Source organism: Myxine glutinosa, chromosome 3, assembly GCF_964187855.1.
Source record: "Myxine glutinosa chromosome 3, kmMyxGlut1.1, whole genome shotgun sequence".
In the NCBI taxonomy this organism is placed as follows: Eukaryota; Metazoa; Chordata; class Myxini; order Myxiniformes; family Myxinidae; genus Myxine; species Myxine glutinosa.
In genome coordinates this window covers 18,188,084-18,200,605 of record NC_136263.1, presented here as the reverse complement: position 1 = coordinate 18,200,605, position 12,522 = coordinate 18,188,084, and the positions used below count along the sequence as shown (strand labels likewise).

The window sequence follows — 12,522 nt, the reverse complement described above, 5'->3', positions numbered from 1 at the left end:
TATCTCTGAGGGCCTTTCACTCACTCACCGCAGGCAGGTAGGTGGTCTTTCTGTCTTCTACCGACTCCTCTCCGGCCTTGCACCCCCAGCTCTCTCTGTGCTCTGCCCCCCAAATATTCCTACAGGTCGCACAAGATCTGCCAGCAACCCTCTGATGGTTAAACTGCCGAAATCTCGGCTCTCTGCTCACCTTCACTCTTTCATTCCTCTTTTCTCCCGCCTCTGGAACAAACTCCCTCACTCCCTTCAATCCCACTCCTCCCTCCAGGTCTTTAAAACAGCTGTTCACCACCATCTCTTATCTTCCCCCATCCAAAACCTTGATCTTTTCTACCCCCGCTAATTCACCCCAGATCCACCTTGTTTGAAATTCCAACTTCTTTCCTGGAAGTCCTGGCAGTGTCCATATGTTTTATACCTCTCCCACCGCCCCCTTCCCATGCCCCCCCCCCCAAAGCCCTCGCCCTCTCTCAGATCTCTCGATGTCTCCATGTCTCTCGGTCCCTGCTCTCAAATGTTGTGTTTGTGTCCTTCCCCCTCTCTCCCCATCTTGTCTACCGCTCCCGATGTTATATGTTTTATGTGTCGGTTTGTCTTTCTGTGTGATTAATGTTCGCTCTTTCACGAGCCTCGATCTTGTATACAAAAAAAAAAAAAAAAAAAAAAAAAAAAAAAATTAATTAAATTAATTAAATAATTAAAATTAATCCCGGTGTGTACCCCGGTTTAGAATAGATACACCGTATCCCTGCGCATCGTAAGAGGCGACTAAGGGTTGGCGTCAGGAAGGGCATCCGGCCATAAAAACTGCCTCAAACAGGGAACCATGATTGTCATGGGGCCCGCAAGGCTAACCCCCGCTCTAGCGGGGAAAATGGCCTTAAAACGATAATTCATTCATTCATTCAATTAATTTTTAAAAAAGTCAAGATTCACTGGCACTGGGGTTCGATCACCCACCGAGTATGAGAGCTCGGTGGTTTGTTTGCGACCATGGCCTAATCTTTTCAAATATCAAAATGGTATGTGCTGCTTCCATCTTGCTTGGCACTCAGCATTTATAGAATAGAGCATGAATAACACTGGTATTACATGGGAGAGAGGAAGGGGAGGGAGAGGTTTTTCCTTAATTACCCCATTGACTGTGAAGAGAATCGAGATATTACAAAGATGGCATTGCCAGTATCCAGAATACCCTGGAAAGTTACACGACTGTCCTTCCCCCTAGGTCAGTGGCTGTAGTTGTCTGATTTAAGACTTGGGTTGCATATTTCACGCATTTGTCGACATACGAGTACCCGATTTGTGTTGCAGCATCTCCACAGACTTTAAACCATGCTAAAAAAAAAAGAAATACGCTTTTTATAAAAGGACAAAAGTGCTGGAAATATGATAACTTTCCACTGAAATGGATACTTTGAAAGTGCCAAAGGTTAGATGTGCAAGTGGACTCTTCTTATTGTTCATCTGGACAGGTGCCGTACATCCAAAGTATGATGATTAAAGCCATCTGCATTGGCCATAAACCTCCGTCCACATGCCCCAGCAGCTCCAAATGGCAAAAGCCCTTTTCATTTAATAACTTGCAGGAGCAAGAGTAGAAAAGCAACACACATGAACAAAGTTTTATCATCAAAGGAATCCAACAGAAAACACAATTTAATTATTGGAGCTTTGACACCAGATATATACATTGCAAATGTACGGTAGGTATGACAGTGTTTGTAAGAAAATCTCTCACTTGGATTCCAACATTGATGTTGCTCCCTTTGAAATAGTATCAGAGAAAAATAAATAAATAAATACTAATAGCAATACAAAAACGTAAAGGGGCACAAACATGCACAACTAGAACGGCACTCAGTAGAGAGCATACCTCCGCCTGGTTGGCCACATCACTCAATGGTAAAGAATCGCTTAAATAATTCTACTAGCCAGATCCAGATCTTCACCAAAATTGAATTGATTCTTCCTTGTCATAAACACAACCCGTCCACCAAGTTTTGTCCAAATCCGTCCACAACTTTTTGAGATATCCTGCTATGTATCGTTTTTGGCCATATCTCCCAATGGTGAAGAATCACTTAAAAAAATTCTCGTAGCCGGATCCGAATCGGGATCTTCACCAAAATCTAATTATTTCGTTCATGTCACATACGCTACAACTCTGCCAAATTTCGTACACATCCGTCCACAACTTCTGAAGATATTTTGTTCACAGACAAACGGACAGGGGTGAAAACATAACTTCCATCCAACTTTGGTGGCGGAAGTAATGATGGGATACCACAGCAGATCAATGGCAATCCACATCTGACTAAATAGGCTTGAACATATATAATATTATATATATTATATATATATATATATATATATATATATATATATATATATATATATATATATATATATATATATAAACTTCCGCTTCCGGTCCACACGAGCAAGGTGGCTTGCTTCGATCTCTCCACAGCATTGAAGTCCTTTCCAAGGGTGTGGGGCTGACTGGGCCGCCATGGTGTTCCCATTACAGCCCGACCGAATATCGTCGCTTCGTGGCTGCTTACCGCCGCCGAAATCCAGCGCGGCTTGGGCGATTCTGCCCCTGTTTGGAGAACACCCAGCGAGGCCTTCATCGGGGCCGAGCGAGCAAGGCTTCCGCTGCCGAAATCCAGCGCTGCTTGGGCGATTCTGCCCCTGTTTGGAGAACACCCAGCGAGGCCTTCATCAGGGCCGAGCGAGCAAGGCTTCCGCTGCCGAAATCCAGCGCGGCTTGGGCGATTTTGTCCCTGTTTGGAGAACACCTAGCGAGGCCTTCATCGGGGCCAAGCGAGCAAGGGCGTGTCGGGACCGGGTTCGCGCCATTGACCGAGTGGTTCGCACCAACCGGAGCTGTTTTCGGATGACGTGCTGATGTCCTTGGACTTCATGCCAGGCTCTGGGCCGATGTGGTGTGGTGCTGACCGGGCCGCCGTGGTGTGGTGCTGACCGGGCCGCCGTGGTGTGGTGCTGACCGGGCCGCCGTGGTGTGGTGCTGACCGGGGCCGCCGTGGTGTGGTGCTGACCGGGCCGACGTGGTGTGGTGCTGACCGGGCCGACGTGGTGTGGTGCTGACCGGGCCGACGTGGTGTGGTGCTGACCGGGCCGACGTGGTGTGGTGCTGACCGGGAGGCCGTGGTGTGGTGCTGACCGGGAGGCCGTGGTGTGGTGCTGACCGGGCCGCCGTGGTGTGGTGCTGACCGGGCCGACGTGGTGTGGTGCTGACGGGGCCGACGTGGTGTGGTGCTGACGGGGCCCCCGCAACCGTGATGCTAACGCCTCCCTCCCACCCCACCCCCCCAGAATTTCCATGTTTTAAACGTTTCCCAGTGTGGACCCTGGATTAGAATAGGTACCCTGGATTAGAATAGGTACACCGTATCCCTGCGTGTCGTAAGAGACGACTAAGAGGGTTGGCGTCAGGAAGGGCATCCGGCCATAAAAACATTGCCTCAAAAAGAGAACCATGACAATTACAACTACATATGGGCAGGGTACAGCCCGAAGTGGAGATCGGTTTCTGAGGTTTGGGACATGGAATGTAGGGACAATGACAGGGAGATCAGGAGAAGTGGTGGAAGTATTGGTCAGAAGAAGAGTGGACATATGTTGTGTGCAAGAGACGAGATGGAAGGGAAGTGGTGTAAGAATGGTGAAGGGTAGGCAGGGACAGAAATACAAGTTTGTGTGGCAAGGGTGCCTGCAGGGCATGAATGGTGTTGGGGTCCTGTTTTCTGAGGAGCTTGTAGACAGTGTGGTGAGTGTGACTAGAGTGAGTGATAGGTTGATGATGGTGAAAATGATGATTGGAAAGCTCTTGGTGAACGTCATCTCGGGATATGCTCCACAGGTTGGTCGGAGCGATGAAGAGAAGGACAAGTTCTGGTGTGCGATAGAGAAGCTGATGGAAAACGTGAAAGATGAGGAAGTTGTTGTGTAGGAGGAGACCTAAATGGACATGTGGGAAGGAGTATGGATGGTTTTGAGGGAGTTCATGGGGGTTCCGGATATGGTGTGAGAAATGGAGCAGGTAAAAAGGATTTTGGAGTTGCTGATTGTTGATTTGTAATACTCAGTTCCAGAAAGAGGATAATAAGCTTGTTACATACACGTCAGGTGCGTCGACGACAACCGTTGACTACCTGATGGTGCGTAGGCAAGATAGGGGGCACCATCCGGGACACAAAGGTGATCCCGGGGGAGGAGGCTGTTTCACAGCACCACTTGGTTGTCTGCGACATAAGGGTGAGAGGTGCGAGGAGAGCTCGGCGGTTGAAGTATCAACTGAGAATGAAGGTGTGGAGGTTGAAATAGGTGACAGTAAGGGAGGCATTAAAAGAGAGGCTGAGTAGGGTAGAGGATGATGTGGTTGAGCTTGAAAGTGGTTGGATGTCAATGAAAGCTAGTCTGTTGGGAGCCGTTGGTGAGGTATGTGGATGGACAAAAGGACCACCGAGGCACTCGGAAACATGGTGGTGGGATGATGAAGTTGGAAAGAGGATTGACGAGAAGAGGAAGAGGTTCAAGGAGTGGCAGAAGGCGAAGGGTACGGGAGCAGAAACAGCAGAGCATGAAAGTTATAAGGCAGCCAAGAAGGCTGCAAAGAAAGAGGTAGCAAAGGCGCAGGGGGCATGTAGGAAAATGTTCGGAGAACGCTTGGATTCGGAAGAGGGTCAGAGAGCAGTATTCAGGATTGCAAAGCAGATAGCGAAAGAGAGGTGTGATGTGATGGGGGTGAGTTGCTTGAAAGATGAAGTGGGACAAATCGTTGTGGACCCAGATGGAATTAAAGGAAGATGGAAAAGATATATGGAAATGCTGTTGAATACAGAGAATGAATGGGATGGCAACATAGAGAGTAACCCAGTTTTAGGACCGGCAGAGAAGATAACTGAGAAGGAAGTTGAGGAAATGATAAAAGCAATGAAGAGTAGAAAAGCGGGAGGGCCAACGGGAGTTGTGGGAGATATGTTGAAGGCAGCAGGAAGTTGGGGTGTGAAGAGAATGACAGATCTGTAATCTGGTGGTGAAAGAAGGCCGCATTCCAGTGGATTGAGAACTGAGTACCCTCGTCCCTCTTTCAAGGGGAAAGGTGACCCTCTGGAGTGTGGCTCGTACCGAGCGATAAAGTTATTGGAGCATGGAATGAAGGTATTGGAAAGGGTGTTGGGGAGGAGGATAAGGAAGAAAGTGAAGATCGACGAAATGCAGTTTGGATTTATGCCAGGAAGAGGAACGACAGATGCGCTTTTCATTGTGAGGCAGTTGCAGGAGAAGTACAGGGAGAAGAGGAAGAAGTTGTTTCTTGAGTTTGTTGATCTGGAGAAAGCATTCGATAGGGTTCCACGCAAAGTATTGACATGGGCATTGAGGAAGTTAGGAGTGGAGGAATGGTTGATCAGAGTAGTGATGGCAATGTACAAAAGAGCGCGCACAGCTGTAAGGACGAAGGACGGGAACAGTGGTGAGTGTGAGGTGAAGGTGGGAGTGCATCAGGGGTCGGTACCAAGTCCACTACTATTTGTAGCTGTGATGGAGGTGCTGGCTCAGAACGTAAAGGAGGGTTTACCATGGGAGTTGTTGTATGCAGATGATCTGGTGTTGATTGCGGAAAGTATGGATGGACTGAAGGAAAAGATGAACAAGTGGAAGGAATGTATGGAGACAAAAGGTCTGAAGGTGAATATCGGAAAGACGAAGGTGATGGGAAGTGGTAAAGCATGTGGTGAGGAGGAAATAACTGGGAAGTGGCCCTGTGCTGTGTGCAGGAAGGGTGTCGGAGTGAACTCCATTCAATGTACAATGTGCGCTGAGTGGATTCATCAAAAATGTAGTGATCTGAGAGGGTCATTAACCACTGTGGCAGCCACATTCAAATGTAAGGTGTGCACAGAGGGAGCTGCAGATAGAGGAAATGTTGAGTAGGATCTTGGAGACGGCGTGAAGCTGGAAGGTGTGAAAACATTTTGCTACCTCGGAGACATGCTGAATGGAGAAGGTGGATCAGACTCGGCAACGGCTGCTAGAGTGAGATGTGCATGGAAGAAGTTTCGGGAACTGAGTGGCGTGCTGATGAGGAGGGGAGTGTCGTTGAAGCTGAAGGGAAAGGTGTATGCTGCATGTGTGAGAAGTGTTGTGATTTATGGGAGCGAGACATGGGTAATGAACATAGAGCAGCAACGAAGGTTGGAAAGGGTGGAAATGCGAATGGTTCGATGGATGTGCGGAGTATCGTTGAGAGAGAGGAAGACAAATGATGAATTGCGAAAGATGATGGGAATAGAGCCTGTGATTGATGCTGTGAAGAGGAACAGGTTGAGATGGTTTGGTCAGGTGTTGAGGAAGGATGAAAGTGACTGGTTTGAGAAGAGTGATGGAAATGAATGCAGAAGGAAGTCGAGGACGGGAAGACCGAGAAAGACTTGGCTAAAGATGGTGGAAGAAGAAATGCGGGCAAGGGGGTTAACAAGGAGAGATGCAGAAAATAGGGCAAAATGGAGAAGATTGTCATGGGGACCGCAAGGCTAACCCCCGCTCTAGCAGGGAAAATGGCCTTAAAATGCATGTTGTTGTTGTTGTTGTATATATATATATAGTATATACTGTATATTATATAAATACATATATATATATATATATATATATATATATATATATATATATAAATATATATATATATATAAATATCAGTCACTATGCGACCTTCATATCATCAGTGGAGAACCGCCAGCAAAGTGTCCCATACAGCTGCTGCTGCACCTTGCTGGGAGCGATACGCACCGCCTGCCACGCGGTGACGTTATCTCTGGTATCCACTCATCATATGGAGTCGACCTATATATATATATATATATATATATATATATATATATATATATATATATATATATATATATATATATATATATATATATATATTTATATATATATATAAATATATATATATATATATAAATATATATATATATATATAAATATATAAATATATATATAAATATATATATATAAATATAAATATATAAATATAAATATATATATAAATATATATATATTGTTATGGATTCGTCACTTCCGTTGTTGTGGTTCTCATCCACTGTAAACATTTTTGGTTGCATGTACTATTATTGTTATCGTTTAGGTGAATTGGAGATTACTGTTTTCAAAAGGTAAAAAAAGTTAGTGTTTTAAAAGAAACCGGAAACCGGATCGGGAACCGGACAAAGAAGAAGAGAAAGAAGAAAGAGGAGGAAGAAGAGGTCGGAGAAGGAGCCGAGTTGCTTGGAGGTCTGGAGCGAACGCTGTCAAACGGAGGTCACTAGCGAACTTTGGGGTTTCCTGGGAAAGGGATTCGGCGACAGAGTTGTTATCGCTGTGACAGATAAACCTGCGTGACAGGTTTTGCGGTCGATTCAGAAGAGAATCGTTGGAGTGCCATTATGTCTCGAGAACCATTTTGGCCATTTTGACTCGCGCCCGATTTTCGCATCGCTCCAGGTTTTTCACCTCGCTTCAACCATTTTCACCACATCCAGACATTAACCTGGTGTGTGTGTAACGTGGCTTTTGAGTGGGAAATCTGCGGTTCGCCGATTGGAAGCCGTGGAACGTCCATACCCGAAGGTGTGATTTCCCAGTCGCCTCTTGAGGGTACCTTCGCCCATCTTTGGCAGTGTGACTGTCAACCCAACGGGATTCTGGTCTCGATACGACATCGTTCTGACGATCACGGAGCGTGGATCGACTTTGGCTTGATGCCGGGATAGAGACATTGGGAATGTTCTTTTTTCGCTCACTTGGAGCACAGTGAGTTACATTGTACGAAACTGATGGTATCATCATAGGAAATACATATTGGTTGTACAATTGATTACTGTTGTTATTGTACTGTTATTCTTGTGTGACTTTAATACAATACTTGTTTGTTAACAATTGGTGTGGTTTCACCATTGATCCTTGACATACAGAATAACACATCTTTCTGCCGTGACTCCTCTCGGGGCTCGGAGGGACACCGTGACCGGGGTTTGGTGAGGAGCACGTAACAATATATATATATATATATATATATATATATATATATATACATATATATATATATATATACATATATATATACATGTATATATATATATATATATATATATATATATATATATATATATATATAAATATATATAAATATATACAGTGATCCCTCGTTTATCGCGGGGGTTACGTTCCAGAACCCCCCGCGATAGACGAAAATCCGCGAAGTAGCGACCATATTTTTATTTTATTATTTATATATATTTTAAAGCTTTATGACCCTCCCCACACTCTTATTAACCTTTCCCACACTCTTATTAACCTTTCTCACACTCTTATTAACCTTTCCCATACTCTTATAAACACTTCCTATACTCTTAAACACTTTTTACACTCTTAAACATACGTAATTTTAACAACATATAAAATTCTAATGGGTACTCACGATTGAAGATACTGTAGCGACGCATGGGTTCCCCAAGCAAGACCAGCATCAGAATCTCCTTGCTCCAGCCGGTGACGTCACCGGCGGGGATCCCCGGTGCCAGAGTGGCTGGTCACGTGACCGCCAAAGCGTTCGGCGCGTGCGGGTATAATCAGCTACACCTGTTGATCACGTGACCGCCGAAGCACGCCACGCTTGAGAGGCGTGGCTTTCGGTTTCTGGTTGTGCTTTATAATGCAGCCCGATAAATGGGCTTTTCAGTGTTCCCGAGTTGGTTTTGAGAATAAATATCTTCTCGGACGAGTTTGTGTCTTGCCCGTCATTTCGTCCGTATCAAGCAAGAGCCCGGCTCTTCAATACTACAACTTGCGTGATGAAGATGATGATGAATTAGCTGTGCAGTACTGATGACGATGAAGGTGATGACGATGATGAATGTACTGCACAGCCAGAAAGAGCATTACAGTTACCCATTACGTGGGTAACTCGCGCAAATGGAAGCTGCCGCATCTGCGTTTTCCATACGCACGACTCTTTGTCTACTGTTCTACTGTACACTATGTACAGTATTTTATTTCTTGTAATATGTTTTAATTACTGTATTTTTCTTATTTTTTTACGTTTTTTAATTTTTTAGGCTAGTAAATGCTTATTTTACCACAAAAATATTTAAAATAATAGTATATAAAAATACATTTATACCGCAAAATCCCGCGATATAGCGAAAAATCGGCGATATAATTTTACATATACTAGCGAGAAAAACCCGCGATGTACCGAAGCCGCGAAAAGTGAACCGCGATATAGCGAGGGATGACTGTATATATATAAATATATATAAATATATATATATAAATATATATATATATGTATATAAAAAAAAAATACTGTATATATGTATAAATATATATATATATATGTATAAATATATATATATACATATATGTATAAATATATATATATATATATGTATAAATATATATATATATACATATATATATATCACACACACACACACACACACACACACACACACACACACACACACACACACACACACACACACACACACACACACACACACACACACACACACACACACACACACACACACACACACACACACAGAATATGACATTAAATAACCACGAATGATCACAAAGTTCCGATCCCCAGCCCGCCCATCCACACCCACACTGACGCACTTCATATCCGCCCTTACCCCACCCCCAAATTCCTCAAGTGAGGCTGCACAGGTCTTTTCACTCCTTTTTCATTCCATTTGGCATCATATGAAAATGCTGGCGTGAACCTTCGGATGTAAAAGCCATGAAACCAAAGCAGCAAATCAAACTAAAAGCTTCACTGGCACCAACATAACTCTTGGAAGAAATTCCCGATAATTAGCAGTGTCGGATGGAGTGTGATGGCTCTAAATGCTGCAATAGTAGAGAGGTTGCGGACTACCAAACTACTATACCTTTTGGAACTACGGCAAGCGCCAGTTGTAGAAACCATTAACTCATTGGCAAGTCTTCGTGCCTCATTCATATGGAACTTGTGAAGTCATCCAATTTATTTTGGCCAACCACTGTCAACATTCGAGCTAACTGCCCAAGCGGATGGAAATTTAAAACCACGTCTGCTTTCCTGCAACATGCATCAATATGGTTAAACGATGCAGCTTCCTTACTGTGCAACGAGTTGGAAGACGAATCGATTCCGACTGGCAGCTCGTTCTTTCCATAAATCCGGAGCAGCGGTTTATTCCAAATGCACAGTAAATCTTCCCTAAAGGAAAAGTGCGACATCAACTTCCGAAGCTATCACGGCAAGTGAAGCATGTGACCCTCGTGCGGGCACCTACTGCACGACGACTCGACAAAACAAATTCCTTCCTCGTGTCCCAAGAGCAATAAAGGATTGCGCGGATGCCTTTGGAGATAATTCGAGCTTTTACCTGGAAGCACAAAGGAAAAAACAAACAAACAATTGATATTCCACGTATCCAATCATGGATGCTTTTTGAGGACGCAACACCCACCTGTCTCGCTCTTCTCCAGGACGTCGACGCTCTGCCCGGCACGCAGACCGATCTCTCCGGCTTGCTGCCTCTCGTAGTCGGCCACAGCGATGCACTGCTCTTCGCCATCGGCTTCGCCGTCACGGTCCCACGAGGTGTCTGGTCGAGATGCCAAGCACGCGGTCAACCACCGAGACAGCATCTTTCTCATCCCAAAGCCACCACCGTTCTCCTTACTCCACCACTGGTAAAATTCCCTTTTTCTACTTCCTACAACATCTAAAACAAACCCCCATTTTACCAAAATTCAATCCACAATTTCCATTCTCCAGAAGCATCTTCTCTCATCGCATCATCGATTGGCTAACGACTCAAATCCTGATGTTTCGAATCCTTACGTTTTCCCCTGCATCCTCGAACCAGGCACATCACTCTTTGCACATTATTGATATATTTGTTTCCTGGCCGTTCTTCAAACCTCATTATCCAGCAGTATCTGCAGCTTATCGCCATTAAAGTAGGAATTCAGATAATCCCAAAGGTCCTCCTCATCACGAGTTCCTCGTGACCTTAAACTCACCACGATCCACCAACTTCCCACAAATACCCGACATTGATCTTCAAACAATTCTTCCTCGTTTATCGATGCCTTCCTAGCAATTCCTGAAAATACTGCACAGCTACTCATTTCCTCTGTCCCTTCCCAACTACATTGCCATACATTCCATCCCACTAAATATTTGTCTCGTATGAAGATCTTTGTCCATATCTTTATCTTATCTAGAAAGACCTACAGTCTTAAAAAAAAAAAAAAAAATCAGGCTTCCTAAATCAACAAGGTTTTCTTTCTCTCAAAAGTACAGGAAGAAACATCATCCTGAAGTGTGCCAGGAATCCTGGCCGATGTCGGGCGGCATTCCAGGACGAGCACCGAGGTAAGAGACCGACGCGTCCATTGGCAAAACTGCAAATGGAGAAGGCAGTCTGAAGTGTTGAACCCTTCACTGGACGGAGCTATGAGCTGGTTATGATGTCGAGAGAACCAGGCCCAGAGCTAATGATACACAACCTGCACATTCATAGTGCGTTGGCAAAGACTTGGAACATGTCGAATCAAACAATCATCCTTACAGTCTTCCTTCACTGTCAAACTCCACACTCAAACCACTCTTCCTTCCTAAGAGTAATGCTGTTTGAGCAGATTCAATCTTTCCTTCATTTGTCTATTCTGGGAAAACATTTCCCTGTATCCCCTCGATCTTTACCCTCGGAAGGCTTTACCAGTCCGCTTTTATCTACGGCTCGCTTAGTGCCCAGGCGCAAGGAAGGATCGGAAACAGGCCGAAGACCCTCCCTTCTCATCCACAGCCCATCCCTCCGCCGACTCAATCGGTGGCTCTCTTCGGCACAAGAACCTCCCATCGTGATCCGTCTCACCGTATCCTCTCCCCCACCTCGTCTACCGCAGCGATTTCCCCAGATTTAAGAGTTGTGCTCCATCTCAATCTTAATCTCCACAACTTTGCTCATGCTTGCATTAAAAGTGTCAGATGTCAAAGCGATATGTAAATATTTACATTCTTGCTTTCCTGCCAAGTCTGTGGAAAAAAAAGTTTAATGTTTTTAAAATCTTTGTTTGCGGTCTTTTCTACTTTTAATAAAACAATAAAACAACAATGTAAGGGAACAGAAAGCTTCGCAAAAGCTAAGGAACCGATGACAGCTTCTGCAAGCTTTGCTGGTAAACCCAGCGAGAGTGAGGGACAGGCAGGGAGGAGGGGAGGGAGAGAGAGAGGGGATGGAGAGAGAGGGATGGAAAGGGATCGAGAGGGAGGGAGGAAGAGGGAGAGGGAGGCAGGAAGAGGGAGAGGGAGGCAGGAAGAGGGAGGGATGGACAGGGATCAAGAGGGACCGAGAGAGACCGAGAGGGATTGAGAGGGAGGGAGAGGGAGGGAGAGGTAGGGAGGAAGAGGGAGAGGGAGGGAGGAAG

General features: G+C 45.0%; 1 protein-coding gene across 10 annotated transcripts in view; it reads right to left on the bottom strand.

Moving 5' to 3' along the window:
- LOC137423796 (SH3 and PX domain-containing protein 2A) overlaps nucleotides 1-12,522 on the bottom strand; it is a 363,650-nt gene that overhangs the window by 115,072 nt on the left and 236,056 nt on the right. For 7 of the 10 annotated variants that reach the window (XM_078773721.1, XM_078773722.1, XM_078773723.1 and 4 more), the window contains one exon: nucleotides 10,554-10,691. In XM_078773721.1, the coding sequence (XP_078629847.1) occupies nucleotides 10,554-10,691 (138 nt within the window). Of the gene's footprint in view, nucleotides 1-10,553; nucleotides 12,314-12,522 lie in introns of those variants that run through there. The other 3 variants (XM_078773727.1, XM_078773728.1, XM_078773731.1) reach the window with 3 other exon arrangements.